Source organism: Marmota flaviventris, chromosome 3, assembly GCF_047511675.1.
Source record: "Marmota flaviventris isolate mMarFla1 chromosome 3, mMarFla1.hap1, whole genome shotgun sequence".
Lineage (NCBI taxonomy): Eukaryota > Metazoa > Chordata > Mammalia > Rodentia > Sciuridae > Marmota > Marmota flaviventris.
The window spans coordinates 124,798,717-124,822,215 of record NC_092500.1 but is presented as its reverse complement, the minus strand read 5'-3'; the positions used below and the strand labels follow the sequence as shown (position 1 = coordinate 124,822,215).

At 43.0% G+C, this 23,499-nt stretch overlaps 1 protein-coding gene across 5 annotated transcripts in view; it reads right to left on the bottom strand.

The window, feature by feature from the left end:
* Lrrc23 (leucine rich repeat containing 23) overlaps positions 1 to 23,420 on the bottom strand; it is a 30,436-nt gene extending 7,016 nt beyond the window's left edge. For 2 of the 5 annotated variants that reach the window (XM_027951282.3, XM_071609225.1), the window contains exons 1-4: positions 23,076 to 23,420; positions 1,057 to 1,215; positions 871 to 980; positions 12 to 265 (exon numbers count right to left, since the gene is read on the bottom strand). In XM_027951282.3, coding sequence (XP_027807083.2) covers positions 12 to 265; positions 871 to 980; positions 1,057 to 1,215; positions 23,076 to 23,186 — 634 coding nt within the window. In that variant the 5' untranslated portion in view covers positions 23,187 to 23,420. Of the gene's footprint in view, positions 1 to 11; positions 266 to 870; positions 981 to 1,056; positions 1,522 to 1,745; positions 2,202 to 23,075 lie in introns of those variants that run through there. The other 3 variants (XM_071609226.1, XM_071609227.1, XM_071609228.1) reach the window with 3 other exon arrangements.
* Between the last annotated feature and the right edge of the window lie 79 nt (positions 23,421 to 23,499).

Below are 23,499 nucleotides of genomic sequence, written 5' to 3'. Positions count from 1 at the left end.
TAAGAACCCACCTTTGAGATCTAGACTTCTTAGACGAGGATGAGAGATGCCCTCAGTATCAGTGATCTGGTTGTAGGCAAAACTAGCAATTTGCAGGTAGGGTAGTTCATTCAGTCGGGCAGTCCGAAGCTGATTGCTATCAGCCTTAAGCCACAGCAGGTGAGTGAGGAAATTGAGTGGAGACAGGTCAGTCAGGTGGTTCTCAGAAATATCCACATAGCGCAGATGGATGTAGGAGTGCAGCAAGTTAATATCTGTCAGGTCCCTAGGAGATGGCAGAGGAAGGATTAGAGGCAAGAACACAGCTAGAACAGGCAGAGGTGCTAAAGCACAAGGCAATATGGAGATGGCTTATAATGGAGTGATTAGGTGACAGGAGAGGGAAGAGAAGATACAGGAGGTTTTTTTGTTTTTTGTTTTTTTCGGTGATGCCAGGGATCAAACACAAGTGTTCTACTACTTAGCTACATAGCCAGCCCAGTACATGAGTCATTAACGGAGGGCAGAGACTGTGTCTTTGAAGAGTTGAGATCTACACTCTGAAGGACAGGTGAGGAAGTCCAGCAACAACATCTCCAATATCCTGTCAGGCTACATTTCTCCAAGGTGAATTTTATTCCTTAGTTTTGTATCAATGGGGTCCAATCCAAGGCCTAGGGCCCATGTTAGGCAAGCACTCTGCCACTGAGCTATACCTCCCACCCCTAGGAAGACTTAAGAGATCCTAAAAAGTAAATTCCATCTTTCCCTCCCCATTAGTTCAGGATGAGAGAGATCCAAACTTTCAGTCCAAATACCCAGGAATGAGAGTGGGAAAGCAGATAGGGCCCTACAATGTCTTAGTCCATATCTGGTCCCTCATAAACGCACCTGTCTTTAAGCTCAAGCTTAACATAAGCATGAGCCAGTCCATTGCCAGTCTTACACAGCAAAGAAAGCCCTTCCTTCATCATGTTCTCAGTGAGGGGGACCGGCATCCACTGCAGGAGGAAGTAAAGTGAGACATCCCTTTCCAGCCCACCCCAGCCCTAGGACCCTCCCCTTGTAGGCTCTCACTTCCTCGGAGAACTCTTCCCCCTCCTTCTTGTAGTCCTCCCACTCCTCTGTCTCCTTCTCATCTTCTTCTTTTTCCAGATCTTCCTGGTCTGGCTCTGACTCTGGCTCAAAGTCATCCAGATCATCCTCATCTGACATCGTTCTCCCCGCTGGAAGATTCTGGAATCAGATCAAGCTCAGTCCTTGTCCTGAGAAAGAAAGACTTGGCTTCCACCAACCCTCAACTCCCTGGCCTCCATGGACATGTACCCGGCCTATCACCCCTGCCCTTCCAACTGAACTTCTTCCCTCATCCTGTGAATATTTCGTTTTGACTTCCAACACCCATTTCATACATACCACCAAGGACTCCTCTCCTTTCAGAATGCCTTCCTGGACCCCCAGATTTTTCCTGCCCTTGGCAGTGGCTCCAACTCTCCAGCAGACCAGTTTCCCTGTTTCCTGGACTTCCCTCTCCCCACTTCTTCCACCTTCCCCTTCAATCAAGTCCTATTCAATCTTCCCTACCAATTTCTCCTCCTCCCCTCGGTTACCTTCACCTCCCCTCTTCCAACTCTAACCCCCCTGCATTGGTTACAAATAACTTTGCCTCTCAGTTTAGCCCCATTCCCCTGACTCTTCTGGAACATCAGCCTGACGTGCAGTCTTCAACCCTCCAAACTAATCCCCATTCGCAAAGGGGTGCTGACCCCGGTTCTGCTCGACTAGAAGCAGTTCTGGAGAGGGTCTTGAATCTGAGAAGGAAGGATTGTTTTGGAAGAGGCGCAGGGTGGTTAATAGGGTTGTGTACTGTTGTTATGGCAACGCAAGGCGGGCGGGGAGGGGGCACTTGGCTACCGCAATCCGCAACCGTTCAGTAAAAAGCACAGACCAACTGAACTGCAAATCCGCTGGAGGGGGTGGATCAGTAGTTGCCTAGTTACGAAGCCACTTTCCCAGTCCCAGGAGCCCGGATGAAGCACAGAAAACGTCGTGTAGTTAATTGCCGGAGGTCGTAAAACAGTGGGAAGGGTTTAGAACAGTACAGAGAGGCGGGAGGGAGGAGGGGCTAGCCATTACGTCATCTAAGACCTTAAAGGGACTGGATTTTTTTTTTTTCTTTTTAGTTGTAGATGGACACGATATCTTTTTTGATTTATTTATTTTTATATAGTGCTGAGGATCGAACCCAGTGCCTCTGCCACTGAGCCCCAGCCCTAGCCCCGGGACTGGATATCTTTGATGCAAAAGCACTGTGAATTCCGAAGAAACTCATCCCTAAAAGCAAAAGGGACAGGGACGGTATACAAGGAGAAGAAATACCAAGATAAATGGTCTAATTCCCCCAAAGTCTCGCCCATTAATTTTCAGGTAGACTTTTGGAAGGAACCTTGTCAAGGCGTGTTTGTTTTCTGGAGTTTGTTTAATCTGGTTTGGTTTGGTTTGGTAGGGGATTGAAAACAGGGGTGCTTTACCACTAAGTTATATCCCAGCCCTTTTCATTTTTTTATTTGGCGACAAGGTCTCACTAAATTGACAACTTGTGAAGTACACAAGTGCATAAGTAACTCAATATAATGAGAAAGAAAACAGGGTTAAAAAAAAGAAAATATGCACTGAGAAAGATGTTATAATGATAGCCAATACAGTAGAATTTTTACTAAGTGTCGGTTGTTTCGTTGTTGTTTTTGTTTTTATTTTTGTTTTGTGGTACTGTGGATTGAATCCAGGATCTCCTCCATGCTAGGAGATAATTTCATAATCCATCATATGTTTAGGCAGAGAAAGCACATGTGGTACCTGTGCAAGGAAAGCAGGTGGTTCTACTGGGTGAACAGTTAAGTTTGTGTGGGAGCAGGATGAACTAGGAGCAAGGAACAGATCACAGTGAGAAATCTGGACTTTTTCCTGGAAGCTGTAGGGAGTCACTGAAGACTTTGTCTTTAGCTGGAAAGGACTGACTGTAACGAATGCTATAGAGTCCATGATATCCTTAATGTTCTTCCTCCAACGATTGATCTAGATAGAATCTACTTCAATTACAAAAGTAATATTTATTTTAAATAAAAATGCAAGTTGGGACTAGGGTTGTGACGCAGCAGTAGTGAGCTTGCCTAGCATGATGCTCCATGGCCTGGCTTCTAGCACCACAAAAACAAACAAACAAAAAGCAAATTCAGAAGCATATATAGAAGAACATGATTTCCCACAGCACCATTCTCCTTTGAATAAAGATCAAAGCCAAGCCAGGGCAGTGGTGCATGCCTATAATCCTAGCAGATCAGGAGGCTGAGACAGAAGGATTTTGAGTTAAAAGCCAGCCACAGCAATAATTTAGGGAGGTCCTATCTCTAAATAAAATATTAAAAAGGACTGGGGATGTGGCCCAGTGGCTAAGCGCCCCTGGGTTCAATCCTTGGTACCAAAAAAAAAAAAAAAAAAAAGACCAAGATATCAAAGTCAGGTGTGATAGTACACGCCTGTAATCCCAGGGACTAAGGAGGCTGAGGCAGGGCAGGAGGATCACAAGTTCCAGGCCAGCCTCAGCAATTTAACAAGACCTTAAGCAATTTAGTGAGAACCTCTCTCAAAATAAAAAATAAAAAAGGGCTTGGGATGTGTAAAGTGCCTCTGGGTTCAATTTTTATAAAACAAATCGCATCAATCATAAATACTGTTCATCAACAGGATTTTTTTTTTTTTATTTAATCATGCCTTGAGCCTCTTTCATATCCCTAACCATAGATGTAATCCTAGGAGGCTGAGGCAGGAGGATAGGGAGTTCAAAGCCAGCCTTCACAATTTAGCGAGGCCCTCCCTAAGCAATTTAATGAAAACCTGACTCAAAAATTAAAAAGGGCTGGGGATGTGGCTACATGGTTAAGCATCCCTGAGTTCAATCCCTAGTCTAAAAAAAAAAAAAAAAAAGTTGATTAGGGCCTCACTAAGTTGCTGAGGTTGTCCTCAAACTTGCAATCTCCTGCTTCAGCCTCCCCAAATCACTGGGATTACAGGCATACATCACACACCCAGTTGTTATGTTTTATTTTGAGACAAAGTCTCACTTTGTTGCCAGGCTGGCCTAGAACTCCTGGGTATAAGATATCCTCCTGCTTCAGCCTCCAGGGAAGCTGGGATTATAGGAGTGAGCCAACATACCCAGTTTATTTTTTGGCAATTATGAATAATGCAGCTATAAACATTCATGTACAAGTTTTTATGTGGCCATATGTTTCCATTTCTCTTGGTTATATATCCAGGAGTAGAATTGCTAGAGCATATGGTAATCCTGTATTTAGCCTTTGGAAGAACTCCCAAACTGTTTTCCAATGTGGCTGTACCATTTACAATTCCACCAGTAGTGTTTGAGGATTCCCATTTCTCCAGGTTCTCTCCAATAGTTATCTATTTGATAATAGTCATCACAGTGGATGTGCAGTAGTATCTCATTGTGGTTTTTATTTGCATTTCTCTAATGGCTAAAGATGATGAGCATATTTTTATGTCCTTTTTAAAAATTTTTTTTCTTTTTTTTAGTTGTCAATGTACCTTTATTTTTATTTATATGTGGTGCTGAGAATCGAACCCAGTGCCTTACATGCTCAGCAAGTACTCTACCACTAAGCTACAACTTCAGCCCATATGTTTATGTTCTTATTGCCCACTTGAATATCTTCTTTGGAAAACTTTCTATTCTACTTATTCTTATTTATTTATTTATTTATGTGGTACTGTGGATTTAGCTCAGAGAGACTTAACTACTGAGTCTTCTTTCTTTCTTTTTCTTTTTTTTTGGGGGGGGATTGAACTCAGGGGTACTCGACCACTGAGCCACATTCTCCAGCCCTATTTTGTATTTTATTTAGAGACAGGATCTCACTGAGTTGCCTAGCGTCTCGAAGTTGCTGAGGCTGGCTTTGAACTTGAGATTCTCCTGCCTCAGCCTCCTAAGCCTCTAGGTGTTTTTTATTTTGAGACAGGTGTTAGACCAGGACGCAAGAAAAGACCACTGACTCCAATTAAAATCAAATTAAAGCAAGCTTATTATTTCGACCGGCCGGGCTGCCTCTCCCTCCCAAAATGGCGGGAACAAGACAGCACCCCACCTTTCCTACAGCCCAGCTTTATAGCCCAGAAAGTTACACAAAAGGGGGGTTACAAATAACAGAACTCTGACAAGCATCACACTAATGGTAGTTTACTTTTTTTTTTTTTTGCTGGCCCCAACATCAGAATTTATGAGGACCATTAGAGCCTCAGAGAGGGTTGTTGTCTGGCCAGGGAAGGCCAATATTTATGAGGTGTCACTAAGTTTCAGAGAGGGCTGCTATCTGGTCAGAGAGCCAGGCATGGGTGAGTTCAAGGCATGGGCAGGCATTCCAAGCAGGTTCAGAATTTGCAGTAATTTATAGTAAAGCCGAAATTATCTTTTCATGGTTTTGTGGCGAGATGCCCAATTTTAAGAAAAGATCAGGTTGGGTCTATCACAGGGTCTCAATAAATTGCTGAGGCTGGCTTTAACTTAAGATCCTCTTGCCTCAGTCTCCCAAACCACTGGGATTACAGGTGTACGTGAGCCACCTTGCCCTGCCTAACAGACATTTTATACTATTTGGTCAACACTGTGCCCAAATAAAAAACATTTCTCAACTGCCATAAGTCAATGATGTACCTATTAATGAAAGTCATGGGCAAAACTTCCAGAAAACCCTTCTCTCATTTGCTTCCTATCTGAAATGTGATGGCTGGAGTTCCAGCAGCAATATGGGGAGAAAAACTAGAGAAATTAAGCCACAGTTAAGATGCCAGAATAAAAATGGAGAGCAACCTGGGTTATGGAAGAGAATGTGAAGATGTCATACCAATTCTGAACTGCCAATCTTCCAACTTATATTTTTGTGAGAAAGAAAAACAAAATCATTAAGCCACTGGGCTTGAGGGAATCTCTGCTGTAGCTAAATGTAATTCTTAAGTGATTACAGAATTTGTAACATTATCCCAAAATTTATGATCTTAAAACAACATTTTTATCTGGGTATGGTGGTGTACTTTTGTAATCCCAGTGGCTGGGGAGGCTGAGGGAGGAGGATTGCAAGTTCAAACCCTGCCCCAGGGATGGGGTTGTGGTTCAGACGTAGAGCACTCACCCAGCATGCATGAGGCACTGGACTCGATTGATCCTCAGCACCACATAAAAATAAAATAAAGATATTTTAAAAAAAAAAAGCCTCAGCAATTTAGTGAGGCCCTAAGGAACTTAGTGAGACCATGTCTCAAAATAAAATATGAAAAGGGCTGGGGATGTGGCTCAGCGGTTAAGCGCCCCTGGGTGGTGGTTCAATCCCCAGTACCAAAAAAAAAAAAAAAAGAGCCAAAAACTTTTTTTTTAAATTTATTTAAATCTTTGTTATCTCAGTTTCTGTGGGTCAGGAATCCAAGAGCGGCTATACTGGGTTGCAGTCAAACTGTCAGCTGGGACTGCAGTTATCTGAAAGCTTGACTGGGGCTGGAGGATTTGCTTCCAACATGGTGCACTCATATGATTGTTGGCAAGACAGCTCCTTGCCATCTGGGTTTTTCCAAGGGGACTGAGTGTCCTCATAACATGGCAGCTGTTTTCCCCTAAAGCATGTATTCTGACAGAAGAGACCAAGATGGAAGGCACTCTGCTTTTTATGATTCCAAAATCAAATACCATCTCTTCTACTTCCTTCTTTCTCTCTCTCTCTCTCTTTCTTTCTTTCTTTCATTTTCTTCTTATTGTTTATTTTTTGGTACTGGGGATTTGGGGATTGAACCTAGGGGCATGTTGCCATTAAGCTACATTCCCATTCCAGTTTACCTTTTATTTTGAGATAGGATCTTACTAAGTTGCTGAGTCTGGCCTCCACTTTGCAATCCTCCTGCCACAGCTTCAGAAATTGCTGGGATTACAGTGTGCACCCAGCTTCAGATACCACATTTTCAAATGCATCCATTAAGAATGTCACTTATTGGGGCTGGGGATGTGGCTCAAGTGGTAGCGCGCTCGCCTGGCATGTGTGCAGCCCGGGCTCGATCCTCAGCACCACATACAAACAAAGATGTTGTGTCCACCGAAAACTAAAAAAAATAATAATAATAAATATTAAAATTCTCTCTCTCTCTCTCTCTCTTTCTCTCTCTCTATTAAAAAAGAAAAAAAAAAGAAGAATGTCACTTATTGAAATGTGGGTATTTTGGCTGCCAGGGAACTTGAATTTGACCCAATGTAGGGTCTCAGTCACATGTTCTTTGTTCTGCAGCTTAGTGCAGATGGACACGATTACTTGGATGACGCGAACCCTATGTCCTGGAGCTTCCCAATATCTATGTTCCCTAAATTGGGAACAACATGAGTTCAGAAACTCAATGAAAAGTATTTCAATATGCCTCTCTTTATAAATCATAGATACTCAGAAGAATTTCTTTCTTTTCTTTTTTGTAAGAATTTCTTTTTAGTTGTAGATGGACACAATACCTTTTGTTTTGTTTATTTAATTTTTTATGTAGTGCTGAGGATCTAACCCAGTGCCTCAAGCATGCTAATTGAGTGCTACCACTGAGCCACAACCCCAGTCCCTTCTTTTTTCTTTCCTTTCTTTAAAAAAAAAAAAAAAAAATATATATATATATATATATATTTGAGCCACAATCCCAGCCCCACTTCTTTTCTTTTTTGATACTTAGGATTGATAGTGGGTGCTCTACCACTGAGCTACATCCCCAGTCCTTTTGATATCCCTAATTGATAATGATGTTGAACAATTTTTATGTATATTTGTTGGCCATTTGTATTTCTTCCTTTGAGAAGTATAGTTTTCCCTGCCACCCTTTTTTTTTTTTTTTTTTCCTGAGACAGTTTCTCCCTAAATGGTCCAGGCTGGCCTAGAACTTGCAATACTCTTGCCTCAGCCTCTCAAGCTGCTGAGATTATATGGACCACCACATTAGACCTATTATCTATGATCTTTATTGTGCCTATATGTTGGAAACACTATATCATAGTATGGTATTACACATTTTCAAAATTCCATGTTCAAATCAAAACTACATTGAGATTTTATTTCACACAAGTCATCAAGGATACAAATAATAATAAGTGTGGGAGAGGGTGTAGAGAAAAAGGAATACTTTTACACTGCTGGTGAGATTCAAAATTAGTGTAACCACTATGGAAATCAGTATAAAGGTTCCTCAGAAGGTTTGATGCATGCCTGTAGTCCCCGGTGTTCAGGAGGCTGAGACAGGAGGATTGTGAGTTCAAAGCCAGCCTCAGCAAAGGTGAGGCACTAAAACATTAATTCAGTGAGACCCTATCTCTATCCACCGGGGATGTGGCTCAGTAGTTCAGTGCCCTTGAGTTCAATCCCCAGTACTAAAAAAAAAAAAAAAAAAAAAAAAAAAAAAGAGGCTTGCCATGGAACTGTTAGGGGACAAACAGATTAGAATGGTGGGAAACCAAAGTTAAGAAAATAATTCTACAAAATGGGCTCACTGTGCTGACCCCCACATGCTTTCTTTTCTAAGAAGCAATTTACCTGAAGCCCTGCCTGGGCTAAGTGAACAGGATATGTCACATTCCTCAGCAAACTATCTGTTATCTGCTGGCTTTTGGGACCCTTTTCATAGATCAAATCCTGAAACTCAGGGAGATAAGGAGAATTCCTCCTGATCATAAAATCTGTAGTAAGAATGTATGGGTAAGAATCCAATTAAAACTGGTCAGCATGGGCCAAGGTGACCTAAAGTTGCCAAGGCAATGGGGACTTGAAAGTCTGATGTCATCTTGCTGTCAGATAAAAGTCAAGAGGTGGACCTGGGCAGGACTCTCTGGAAATTTCTCTGGGATTTCCAATAAAACTGGAGTGCAGGAGAGGCATACTGTCCCTCTCCTCTCTGAGAGGATTTAATCTCTCCCTTGAGAGTGTCCCCCTTTCCCTTTTCATATTCCTTCAATAAACTCATTCCTGTTGCTCTGAGCAACATGTCCTCACTTAATTACAATAATTGGAGTTTCTCCTGGCATGGTGGCACATGCTTGTAGCCCCAGCGCCTTGGGAGGCAGAGGCAAGAGGATTGCAAGTTCAAATGCAGCCTCAGCAATTTAGCAAGGTGCTCAGCAACTCAGTGAGACCCTGTCTCAATAAAATACAAAACAGGGCTAGGGATTTGGCTCGGTGATTGAGTGCCCCTGAGTTCAATCCCTGGGGAAGGAAGGAAGGAAGGGAGTGAGGGAGGGAGGGAGGGAGGAAGGAAGGAAGGAAGGAAGGAAGGAAGGAAGGAAGGATTGGAGTTGGAGTTTGAAGGGCGGGTCTTCGAGCTGCCTCAGTTTTCCAGAAGGCCCCAGCTCTGTAACACAACCACCATATGACCCCCAATACCATTCCTTGGTATTTATCCTGAAGAATTAAAGTCATATGACAGTGATAATGAATACCCATGTTTATAATAGCAGCACAATTCATGAGAGCCAAACTATGGAACTAGCCTAGGTATCCATCAACGGATGAATGGACAAAGAAAATGTGGTATATAATACAAAATGGAATTTTATTCAGCCATAAAAAATGAAATTACATAATTTGTAGGATAATGGATAGAACAAGAGATCATTATGTTAAGTGAAATTCGTTAAACTCAGAAGGTTAAGGGTCATATGCTGAGCATGGTGGCACTCGTCTGTAATCCCAATGGCTCAGGAGTCTGAGGCAGAAGGATCAGGAGTTCAAAGCAAGCCTCAGCAAAATCGAGGCACCAAGGAAATCAGTGAGACCCTGTCTCTATAGATAAAATACAAAATAGGGCTGGGGATGTGGCTCAGTGGTTGAGTACCCCTCAGTTATTAAAAGGAGGAGGAGGAGGAGGAGGAGGAGGAGGAGGAGGAGGAGGAGGAGGAGGAGGAGGAGAAGGAAAAGTAACATAGTCACAGATCTCATGAAAATCAAAGGGAGATCAGTAGAGGAAAGGACCAAGGGGTGGAAGTGGGGAGGGAGGGAGAAAGTGTTGGGGAGTGATATTGGCCAAATTATGTTGTTACATTGTTTGCATGTACTAATGTGTTGCTACATATTCAAATCCCATCAGTATGCACAACTATAATGCACCAATAAAAAAATTGGGGGAAGCAGGGTATGGTTGCCACACGCCTGTAATCCCAGCAGCTAGGGGAGGGAAGCTGAGACAGGAGGATCTCAAGTTCAAAGCTAGCTTCAGCAAAGGAAAGGTGCTAAGCAACTCAGTGAGACCCTGTCTCTAAATAAAATACAAAATAGGGCTGAATGTCTGCGACCAAAGGAGGCAGATTCAAAAAGTCCGCCCAATGAGGCTTTATTTGAGATATCACTGGGGGGGAGAGGGACTCAGACCGACAGAGTGGACAGAACAAGGGTCTGAGGAGAAACTGCGAGGGACTCCAGGGGACTGGGATTTTTATGGAGCTTAAGCAGGAAGGGGAAGGGCTTGGGACCGGAAAAGGTGTTTTTAGAGTCCCTTGTCCAGCTGGAGTTGGTCAGGGGAGCTGGCTGAACTCCAGGATTGGCCAGGGGGTCCTGATGATTGACAAGCCTTAGTCAGGAGATCCCGCTGATTGATAGGCTTTTCTTTCGGTGCCTGATTGATGTTTCTTTCCCGCCACCAACCTGACACTGAGGATGTGAGAATGTGGCTCAATGGTCAAGTGCCCCTGAGTTCAATCCCCAGTACCAAAAAAAAAAAAAAAAAAAAAAGGCGGGGAGGGGGGAGGCTTCATGTATAGTTCCATTGTAGAGTGCTTGCCTAGCTTGTGGGAAACCCTGTGTTCAATTGCCACTGCTGCAAAACACAAAAACAAATGCAGGGCTTGATGACATACACCTACAATCCCAACCACTCTGGAGGCTGAGGCAGTAGTACCACAAGTTTAAGGCCAATATGGTTAATATAGTGAGATTCTGTCCCAAAATTGAAAAAATGAAAAGACTGGGGTTATAGTTTGCAGGGAGCCACCAGTGAATTATTTGAGGGTCTTCATTTGGTATTGAGCCATGGATATTTAGGTTTTTCCTTGGAAACAATCCTGGCTCCCCCAGTGGCATTAGATTGCCCAAGACACATGACCTCTATCTCTGCTCTACTAGGAAGACCCCTCTCATAGCTCCAGAATTGGGCATAACCTGTTGGAAACTGGACAGCCCACCCTCTACCTTATTTGGCAAAGAACATTCCATGGAAAACTTTTGATGTTCCCCAATATAAATAAAGCAAGAGTGGGCTCCATTTTGCTCTTTTTAGTGTGGATGCTCAATCCCTAAGATCATCTAGATCTTAAAATATTTTCTGTGATCTATGTTTTTTTTGCTGCTCAACTTTTCTTAGTCTTTATTTCACAGCTAGCCCATTCCACCAAGAGGAACCCCATTCCCAATGCCCGTACGAGACGTGGGTGGGAACAGTTCAATGGTAAACACCCCTAAATTGTTCAATTTCTGGGGGGAAAAAACAAAAAGCTGGCCTTACTTATAATCCTAGCTACTTGGGAGGGAGGATGAGGCAGAAAGATTATAAACTCAAGGCCAGCCTGTGCAACTTAGTTATGGCCCTGTCAAAAAAAAAAAAAGCACGGTTTGGGTTGTGGCTTGTGGCTCTGTGATAGAGAGCACCTGGATTCAATCCCCAGAATGGAAAGAGAAGGAGAAAGAAAAAAGAGACACCAGTGACATGTGTGCACAGAAGAAAAGGCTATGTGAAGACACAGTGAGGAGGTGGCCATCTGTAAGCAGAAGAAAGCAAACTTGCTGATACCTTGCTTGTAGACATCTTACCATCACAACTATGAGAAAATAAACTTCTGTTGTTTAAGTCACTGAGTCTGTAGTATTTTTAGTGTTTCTTTAAAACCTCTCTGTTCCTCCTGATGGGCAGAAACAGCCTATGGAATTGAAGTCCCTCGTGTTTCTCCTTTTCTAGTAAAGCAAAAAACTTCTTTTTCCTTTTTCTCAAAAAACGGTTTCCTTGTTATGAGATTGGTATGGGGACAAGGACCAAGCTTTCAGTAACACCAGGAGCACTCAGTTTCCTGCATCACTGGAAGGGTGAACCACTACTGTGGGCCCATAATTTGTCTTTTTTTTGGCGGGGTGGGGTATGGGGGATTGAATTTAGGACACTCAATCACTGAGCCACATCCCCAGCTCTATTTTGTATTTTATTTAGAGACAGGGTCTCACTGAGTTGCTTAGCACCATGCTTTTGCTGAGGCTGGGTTTTTTTTGCTGCTCAACCTTTCTTAACCTTTATTTCACAGTCAGCCCATTCCACACCTTCTTGGTGTTGTCAAGGTTGGCTGTGTTGAATTATTCTAATGGATCTTTTTTTGGTTTTCTTTTAGTTTCAGGAATGCTAAGCACTGCCCTCTACCTATGAGCTACAACCCCAGCAAATTCCAATAGATCAAGTTTCACTCTGCATCCTACTACATGGGATACAGTAAATATTCAATAAATATTTCCTGAAAGAATAATATTAGATTTTTTACTTTTTATTTATTTATTTTTTTAATGTAATCATGGAAACTTCCCCTGAATTTGGACTTGTTCTTATCAATAAAATACTCTATTTCCTCCCTCTGCTTTGAGCATCACTGATGAGGAGTAAACAAATGATAAGCCTGGAAGACATCCTCAGGATTCACTAGAAGGAAAGGGAGGCCCTAAAGGATGTCAAAAGTGGAAGGAAAACTACAAAGGTGATTCAGTATTATTAATTAATTAATTTTTGTGGTACTGGGAATTGAACCCAGGGCTTCATGTCTTCTAGGCAAGTGCTCTACTACTGAATCACACCCCCAGCCCAAGTAATTTTTTTTTTTTTTTTAATATTAAATAGGACAGGTACTGTGGTGTATTCCTATAATCCCAGCAACTCCAGAGGTTGAGTCTGGTGGATCAAAATTTCCAGGCCAGGGGCTGGGTTGTGTGGCTCAGTGGTAGAGTACTTGCCTAGTACCTGTGAGGCACTGGGTTTGATCCTCAGCACCACATACAAAATAAATAAATAAAGGTATTGAGACTGTCTTCATTTCATTTATTGAAACTAGAAATGAAACTAGATTCTCTGCTTCCCCAATTTTCTTCTGGGTTCTTTCTAGCAAATTTGGATAAAATCCACAGACAATAACAGAAGGGAAGAGTAGAGGGTATAGAATTTAAGTGAGAAGAGTTAGAACTCCTGCTAAATAAGAATATCAATGGTCAGTCATGTTCCAAGGCAGGAACCACACCTGGAGGCTAACCAGTAGAAATATTAATGAGCACTATTAACGAGCATTTCAAATGTGAAAAGCCTTAAGGGTTACCTGTGGTGGCCTCCTTTGTCCCAGAAGTGGGAAAACCAGAAGGTGGGGGTGAACTCAGCTGGAAGTTGATAGGAAGAATTAAAACTCAAAAAAAAACCGAGATAGCCTTGGTGCTGTTTTCAGTACTTGTTTAGGTAGACTTTGATGCTTTATTGGGGGGGGGGGGCGGGGGTACATCTTTGTAGTTTACTAGAGACAGGGTCTCTCTGAGTTACTTCGCACCTTTTTTTTTTTTTTAAGAGAGAGAGAGAGAGAGAGAGGGAGAGAATCTTTCAATATTCATTTTAGTTCTCGGCGGACACAACATAACATCTTTGTTTGTATGTGATGCTGAGGATCAAACCTGGGCCGCACGCATGCCAGGCAAGCGTGCTACCGCTTGAGCCACATCCCCAGCCCGACTTCGCACCTTCTTAAATTGCTGATCTGTCAATCTACTACCTGCGGCCTCCTCAGCCGCTGGGATTACAGGGGTGCGCCACCGCCACCCCCCATTCCCCGCGCTTGGTGCTATTTTCAGGGCCTGTTTTACACTGATTTTGCTCCATGCTCTACCCAGAACCATATATATGGACTCTTAAGCTTAAATGTTTTTCTGCTATCAGTCCTCCTCCCTCATGGCTCGGTTTACTCATCCCTTCCGTGATTGTCCATGGATTTTTTTTTAAGTTTGTTTTGTTTTTTATACCTTTATTTTTTTATATGGTGCTGATCGAACCCAGGACCTCGCACGTGCTAGGGGAGCGTTCTACCCGTGAGCTACAACCCCAGCCCTGTCCATGGATTTTTTTTTTTTTTAAAGAGAGAGAGAGAGAATTTTTTAATATTTATTTTTTTTTAGTTCTCGGCGGACACAACATCTTTGTATGTGGTGCTGAGGATCGAACCCGGGCCGCACGCATGCCAAGCGAGCGCGCTACCGCTTGAGCCACATCCCCAGCCCCTGTCCATGGATTTCATTCTTCAAAAATAGTGAGGGGCTGGGGATGTGGCTCAAGTGTAGCCGCTCGCCTGGCATGCGCGGGGCGCTGGGTTCAATCCTCAACACCACATAAAAATAAAATAAAGTTATTGTGTCCACCTAAAACTAAAAAATAAATAAATATTTTAAAAAATAGTGGGACTGGGGTTGTGGCTCAGTGGTAGACTGCTCACCTAGCATGTGTGAGGCCCTGGGTCAATCCTCAGCACCACGTAAAAAAAGTGAATAAATAAGATAAAGGTATTGTGTCCATCAACAACTAAAAACAAAACAATTCTAAAAAAAAAAAAAAAAACAAGACAGTGAAGGCTGGGGGATACAGCTCAGTTGGTAGAGTGCTTGCTTCGTATGCACAAGGCCCAGGGTTCAATCCCCAGCACCACCTCCCAAAAAAAAAAAAAGTGAGACAAGAACCTAGAAGGATTTTGGCAACGCGGGGAATCCAGTCTCATCTCAAAATTCCGGTTTCACCCTCGTAGGGGAGGGGGCGTACATAGCAGGAAAAAAAAAAAAAAGTTGAAAAAGTGTAAGCAGTGTCCGGTAGCCTGACTTTTAATCATTCCTGTAACTCCCACTTCCACCTTCCTGTTTCTGGGACAAAGGAGAGGGCTGGGAGTTTTCTCTAGGGTGAAACCAAAGGTCTTTTACATTTGAAATAGGCCCTGAGGGTGCTCATTAATGTTACCTGTTAGCCTCCAGGTGTGGTTTCTGCATTTGAACAAGACCTCAGTTGGGGCTGGGGTTGTAGCTCGGTGGTAGAGTGTTTGCCTAGCTTGTGTGAGGCACTGGGTTCCCTTTTCAGCGCCACATAAAAATAAATAAACTACAACTGAACAAAACAACTCAATAATATCAAAACAATACAAACAAAAGACCTCACTCAATTGGGGCCTAGCACTTCTGATTGCTGACCATTGACTATTCTTACTCAGTAGGTATGCCCCTTATAAGGTAGATCCTGGCAACGTGGGCATCTCCTTCTTATGACCGCCCTCTTTGGGACAAGTGATTCCCTGTGGTCCCTAGATATACTAGGGAAGGAATAGGAGAAACAAGGAAAACTTTTTTTTTTTTTTTTTTAAGGAATGACAGAATGGGACCTTTAAAACGTAAAGAAATTCGAGGAGGTAGGGGGAAGCCTCAGTTATGAGATTTTCACAAGCACACCACACTTTCTGAATCCTGGGCTAAAACTGCCCCACGCCCCCGCAGCTGACTTAGAGGCCCCTCAACCTCAGGTCGCGGTTTCTGCCTGGGGTCTTCGTTCGGGGCAAAACGTGCCCAGGACGACGGGTGGCCAGGTGGGGAGTACACCCGTGACGCAGGAGCTGCCCTCCTGGGGAGGGCCCTGGGTTGTGCGCGGCCTCTTGCCGCTGTGCGGAGCGCTGAGCAACCTGGCCACAGAATCGCCAGCCGCTCGGGCTCACGTGACCCTTGGCGCGGGTGAGTCCGCCCGGAGCGGTGCTGCAGTTACGTAACTAACCCCCAGAGCGGGAGGGGGCGGGGCGGCGCGGAGGGGGCGGGGCGGCGCGGCGCCCAGAAATCCCGGGTTTATAAATCGAATCAGTCGCCATTTCCTCCCCATCGATGAGTTTTAGAGAATTTTTTTTAGGTTTGAGTTTTGACGCTACCACTTGGACAGGTGTTTTAACTTCCTTAGGCCTCACGTAGGAGTCTGTAGAAACTGGGATAAGTTCTTGTAAGAATGAAAAGCAATATGATGTAATTTCACCATAGACGTATTTAAGGTGCACTCAATAATAGGTTAAACAGGCAGAGCAAGCCCGGCGCGGTGGCGCAGGTCTGTGATCCCAGGGACTTGGGGGTCTGAATCAAGGAGCCTCACAAGTTCGAGGCCAGCCTCAGCAGTTTAGCAAGATCTTGTCTCAAAAAAGGGCTGGCAGTATAGCTCAGAGGTGAGGGTCCCAAGAGTTCTGTCCCATTCCACGGAAGTGTGAGTAAGATGGCAAATGGAAATGTGTTCTCTGGGCCCCAGTGCCCGGCCTCTCAGTGGGTATTTTGTGGGGCTATCTGTAATTTCAGTGTTTTGTTTTTAAAGTTAGGTTCTAATGCTTTACCATACCTCTCTTTTGTGTAACATGACCCACCTGAAGGCAGTCCAATCAAGTTCTCCCACTGCTACAGTAACAGTAAAGTACAAATGATTACCCTTTACTGAAGGTTGAGAGTCCACTAAGTATTAGAAGACATGAGTCAGAAATGTGTGCCTAACCATACTAATAAGTGGCAAAAACAGGGAAGTGGGGAATGTTCTTTGTCTCAAGCTGGGGTTATAGCTTAATGGTAGATCATGTGCTTGGTATGCACGAGGCCCTGGGTTCAATCCTCAGCACCAAAACAAACAAACAAAACTCTGTCTCACCTGTAATCCCAGTGGCTCCAGAGGCTGAGGCAGAAGGATCAAAGCCAGCCTCAGCAAAAAGCAAGGTGCTAAGCAACTCAGTGAGACCCTGTCTCTAAATAAAAAAGGGCTGGGGATGAGGCTCAGTTGTCAAGTGCCCTTTAGTTTAATCCCGATACCAAAAACAAAAAACAAAAAAAACTGTCTCAAGTGACTTAAGAAAAGTTTACAGCTTTTATGACATCTACAGTTCAAACTTTCATCAGCTCAGCAGGTTCCTTAGCTTGTGCAGGACAGAAACCACAGTTAACAAAGAGAGAGAAAAATCATTTTAGCTACTTAATAGGTAGAGTAATGGAGAAATCAAGGGGAGGGGGGATAGTAGAGGATAGGAAAGGCAGCAGAATACAACAGACACTAATATGGCAGTATGTAAAAACGTGGATGTGTAACGGATGTGATTCTGCAATCTGTATACGGGGTAAAAATGGGAGTTCATAACCCACTTGAATCAAATGTATGAAATATGATATGTCAAGAGCTTTATGATGTTTTGAACAACTAATAATAAAAAAAAAAAGAAATCAAGGGGTGAACAGCATATATAGGTTTTCTGGGCTAGAAATTAACATATTCCTAAACTATCAGATAAGCGTTCATTGCACCTGTGTCATTTTACACACAGTCAAACATATTTGCACAGGGTTCAAAATGTGCCTAATTGTGTTAATTTTTTCTCGTAGGCATTTTTTTTCCCAGTACTGGCGATTGAACCCAAAGGCACTCTATCACTTTGAGACAAGAGTCTCCCTAAGTCCAGTCTGGCCTCAAATTTGCTAGCCTCCTGCCTTATCTTCCAAAGAAACTGAGATTACAGATGCCACCACACCAGCTCCTGGGCATATCTTTTAACGTGGACCCTGCATTTAAATGAGGATCCAGGTTACTTCTGATCAAGACCTCCTCCTTCAGTGCTTTCTTGTTGTTTGTGTTGAACGATGGATGTAGTTGGGGAGGCCTTTTTATGATTTATCTTAAACATAAAATGTGTAGTGCTTTTTTTTTTTTTTTTTTTTGTAATTGTTTTCACCTTAACAACTTAAACTTTAACCCTGCATTCCTGTGCCTGTCATTTATCTTTTTCTGGAGGTGGAGGATGGTACCAGGGATTTAATTCAGGGGCACTCAACCACTGAGCCATGTCTCCAGCCCTGTTTTGTATTTTATTTAGAGGCAGGGTCTCACTGAGTTGTTTAGCACCTCAGTTTTGCTGAGGCTGGGTTTCAATTTGTGATCCTCCTGCCTCAGCCTCCTGAGTCACTGGGATTACAGGTGTTTACCACTGTCATTTATCTCTTTTTTGGTAATGGGGATTGAATCCAAATGTACTCTACCACTGAGTTACATCCCCAGCCCTTTATCATTGTTTACTTTGAGACAGAGTCTCACTAAATTGCAATTTGGGATTCTCTTGCCTCAGCCTCTCCAAATTGCTGGGATTACAGGTACGCACTACCATGCCCCACTTATACCATTTATCTTAAGCATAGAACATGTAGTGCCTTCCTGTTGACTCTCATCAACTTTTAGACCTGTACTCCTGCCTCAAAACCTTCAGTCAAGAGAAGATAATCTTTGGATGGAAGGATTTCACAACTAGTGGGGGATGGTGTAAGAGTTGTAGAAACCACTTCAACCTCAATAGCATGCAAACCGTTGGTGAGGCCGTGTCTGTGGAGTAAGAGGCAGCAAAATCTACCCAGTATTATTAGGATGATTGGCAAAAGAGCAATCTTCCAGAATACAGTGAGGCTGATGTCTTACAGGGAAATATACCTAACTGTATTTCTGTTTCCAAACTAGAAACAAAAGAGCTGGGAGTGTAGCTCAGTGGTAGAGTGCTTGCCTAGCATGCATGAGGCCCTAGGTTTCATCTCCAGCACTGCATAAAAAGAAAAAAGAAAAAAATCTCAAAGAAGGCCCTGTTTGAAAAGCAACTAATGACCTTCTAAACACTTTCCTTCCCCTACTCCCAGGTCCAGTGGTAGTATAGTTCTATAGGGCTATTAATCCTGGTGCCTTTAAATCAAGCAACAGCAGCTGGGTGAGGTGGCACAGACCTGTTCCAGTCCAGCCTCAGCAACTTAGCAAGACCCTGTATATTAAAGGAAAAAAAAAAAAGCGTCTGGGGATGTGGCTCAGCAATAAAGTGCCTCTGGGCTCAATCACCAGTACCAGAAAAAACAAACAGACAAACAGACAAACAAAAAATACCATCATTCTCCACACACCCCCCCCCAACCAAAAAAAAAAAAAAAAAAAGATTGGGGATGTAGTTTGGTAGTAGAGCTCTTGCCTAGCACGTGCCGGGCCCTGGGTTCTATCCTAGTACCAGGGGAAAAAAATTGTATAGACTTCTATGTACTAATGTACATAGACGTCTACAAAAAGACTTCTATGTATATTAGTACATAGAAGTACATATAGAAGTTCATATGGAAGCTTGTGTGTGTGTGTGTGTGTGTGTGTATGGTGCCTGGGATTGAACCCAGGGCCTTGTACATATGAGGCAAGCACTCTACCAACTGTGCCATATCCCCAGCCCCAGAAGCTTTCTTTAAAATGGCTAAAAACTGGAAACAAATGTCTATTAACAGTAGAACAGAAAATGGAATAATGTACATAATTAGATAATATTTCATGCAACAACATAGATGACACAGATAAGAAGAATAAATCAGACACAAAAATGCAATACTATATTGTAGTATTGTGTGTATGTAGTATGGTTTCATTGATGATAGAGGTCAAATAGGAGTTAACCTTGGGGATGTAGTGTCAGGGAAGAGCAAGAAAGAGTGTTCTGGATCCTGGAAAGATCCTTGATCTTGACTTCTTTTTTTTTTGGGGGGGGGTACTGGGGATTGAACTCAGGGGTACTCGACCACTGAGTCACATCCCCAACCCTATTTTGTATTTCATTTAGAGACAGGGTCTCATTGAGTTGCTTAGTGCTTAGAAGTTACTGAGGCTGACTTTGAACTCAAGATTCTCCTCTAGGGCTGGGGATGTGGCTCAAGTGGTAGCGCACTGGCCTAGCATGCATGAGGCACTGGGTTCAATTCTCGGTACCACATAAAAATAAAATAAAGAGATTGTGTCCACCTAAAAAAACCACAAAATAAATATTAAAAAAAAAAAAAAGATTCTCCTCTCTCAACCTTCCAAGCCGCTGGGATTACAGGCATGTGCTACCATGCCTGTTGATCTTGGTGGGGGTGATCATGCAAGTGTATGGTACTAGAAAAAATTTGTTAGGCAGGGCTGAGGGTGTAGCTCAGTTGTAGATCTCTTGTCTAGCATGTGCAAGACCCTGGGTTCAGTGCCAAAGAAAAGAAAAGAAAAAGAAGAAAAGCCAATTATTGGGTAATTTAAGTTAAGACAGTTTATTTCAAACAGTCATGGTGGTGCATGCCTGTAATCCCAATGGCTTGGGAGGCTGAGGCAGGAAGATTGCAAGTTCAAGGCCAGCCTCAGCAATTTAATGAGGCCCTAAACAACTCAGTGACACCCTGTCTCTAAAAAAATATCAGAAAGGGTTAGGGGTGTGGTTCAATGGTTAAGTGCCCCTGAGTTTCAATCCCCGGTACAAAAAAAAAAAAAAAAAAAAAGTTAGTTTATATTTGTTGCAAGTCAAAAAAGTACAAAGTTAAAATTACTTGTAGCATTATCAAATATTGGGGCTATATCAACAAATACTTGAGCAGCTCAAAATTCAGTGGCAACATTTGATCAACATTTTTAAAAAGTAGCATCAGCTGAGCAAGTGTGGTTAACTTCTCAAGCTGAACTAGAGCCAGCCATTGCTTAGGCTCCCTATGTGTCCCCAAGCCCTTATGTACAAGCTATCCATAGTCATGATGTCTTTATTGTTATTGTTACACACTGGCAAGAATATCTAGATTGGGTGGATGACAAGCATTCAGATTCAGTTCTTTCTTTTTAGTATGCTTCTTCTTCCTCTTTAATATAAAATATTTTAAGGGCTGGGGGTGCAACTTTTTTTTTTTTTTTACATTTATTCACATTTATTTTTGCTTTTAGTGCACTTGGGGGTGTAACATAGTGGTAGAATATTTGCATAAGAGGGCTTGAAATGGATCTCCATAAGGAAAATGTGTGTGTGTGTGTGGTGCATGCACATGCACATTAATTTATTATAAAATTTTATTCTGGAATGGGCGCAGTGGTGCACACCTGTAATCCCAGAGACTCAGGAGGCTGAGGCTGAAGGATTGCAAGTTAGAGACCTGCCTCAACAATTTAGGGAGGCCCTAGCAACTTATCAACTTTGAGACCCTGTATCAAAATAAAAAAGGGCTGGGGATGTGGCTCAGTTGGGTAAGGGCCTCTGAGTTAAATACCACCCCCCCCCCCCTTTTTTTTTAATTCTGTACATCATACTACCGTATATTGATTTGTTGCTATTGTTTTTATTGGATATTGAAGCCAGGGGCACTTACTGCTGAGCCACATCCCTGTCCTTTTATTTTTTTATTTTGAGACAGGCTGGCCATATTTTTTTGTTGTTGTTGATAGACTTTATTTTATTTATTTATATGTGGTGCTGAGAATTGAACCAAGTGCCTCACACATGCTAGGCAAGTGCTCTACCACTGAGCTACAACCCTAGCCCTGTAGCACAATTCTTGACACCCAGAAAGTGAAAATCCAGCCACTTTACCCAGGAATTCCACCTCCTATTCCCAATATGTGTTCTCTCACCAAAGTTGTCAATAACCCTGAGCCCCCAAAATCTTTTAAGTACAGTAATAAAAATTGAATTTTCCTTCATCTGTCTGTAATCCCAGCAACTCAGAAGTCTGAGACAGAAGGATCACCAGTTTGAGGCTAGCCTCAGCAACTTAACAAAACCCTGTCTGAAAATAAAAATTAAAAAGGGCTGGGGATCTAGCACGTGCGAGGTGCTGGGTTCGATCCTCAGCACCACATAAAAATAAATAAATAAAATGAAGGTATTGTGTCCAACTACAACTAAATATATATATATATATATATGGGTGGGGGTGGCTGGGGATGTAGCTCAGTGGTAGAGTGATGGATTCAATCCCAGTTACCAGAAATTAAGCATAGTAGACCCTTTTCTCCCTATGTTCTTCTCCTGCTTATCTCCTAAGGTGGCTTTCCATTACTGGCCTGTCCTATAGGATAACATTTACTTTCCTAACTGCTTGACCCCTACTTGGGGTCCTTTTTTACTCCTACTTTCTTTATATCTCCATCAGTTCACTTATTACCTGATAAACTGTTTTACAAATAGTTTGTATCCTTTTGGAAGATTCATTGCTTAATCTCTAGTGCTTTTAATACAAATAATTAAGTTTGAAACAGAAACCATTCTAAGTGCTTTACATTTATATCAGCTCATTGCCTCCTCACTATATCTATGCAATAAATACTCTTATTATCTCTGACATAGAGAAAGAAACAGGCACAGGGAGGTGAAGTAATTTCCTCAAGGTTGCATGCATATTGGCTTTCAGGTACTCATGCCCAGTTTGTCTCCAAAGTTGACTTCATTTTTGGTGGAAAGGATTGAACCCAGGTGTGTTCTACCACTGAGCTACAAGCCCAGCCCTCATTTTTTATTTTAAGACAGGATCTTACTAAATTGCCCAGACTGGCCTTGAACTTAGGATCCTCCTGCCTCAGCCTCCAGAACTGCTGGGAATATAGGCCTGTGCCACCACACTAGACAACAGTTGGCATATTTCATGCTCTATTATATTGCCTGTGTATAGAGTGGGCACTCAGTAAGTGTTAAGTAACCAATAGTTATGCTCAGTGAGTACACACCACACCCCAGGCTCTGTGCTAAATGCTTTATTTAGATTATAACTTAAGACCAGTGTCTTAAACCCGGTAAGATGAGCTGGGTTGTGGCTCAGGAGTGCTGAGTGCTCGCCTAAGCACGTGTGAGGCACTGGTTTTGATCCTAAGCACCACATAAAGATAACTAAACAAACAAACAAAAGTATTGTGTCCATCTACAACTAAAACAAACAAGCAAACCTATAAGGTGTCAGCGCGCCAGTAATTCCAGCTACTCAGGAAATGGAGAAGAATCCCTCCAGCCTGGGCAATATAACAAGACCACATATTGGGGAAAAAAAAGTAGCCATTACCCTCTACCCAATGAGACCCACAACCCTGGAAGGGATTGGCGTCCCGGATGAAGAACGGCATGAAACCCATTTTGACATCTACAACCTTGAGTCCGAACAGAGTTCAGAACCTCAGATAAAAGCACAAGTTTGACTCACAATTTGGGGCAGAAAGAGAGCAGCCCTGGAAGACTGACCCAGAATCGCAGGGAAATGGAAACAATGCAGGCAAGATGGAAGACCTTCCTTGGCCCCCATGCCCTGTATCATAAACTCTGGGCTCAGGAGTTGGTTGGTTGCTCAGGCGGCTCAAAGGTCTTCATTGGGGAGAACACATCCACAGAGATCCCAAGGTGATGATGTCATCAAAAGATTAATTCTGAGCTGGGACCCTGAGGGCAGATTCTGTAGCGGCGATGGAAGGGTTAACAGCTCTGCACGTCCTACCCACGGAGACGAGGCCTTGGGGCGGGTCGTGGCTCGGGCAGGTGACTAGAAGTTGGTTAACCGCCTCGAGTGTGCTCTACAGGAACCGGGAATAGGGCGCGCCCTTTACCACAGCAACCCAATTGGTGTTAACCTC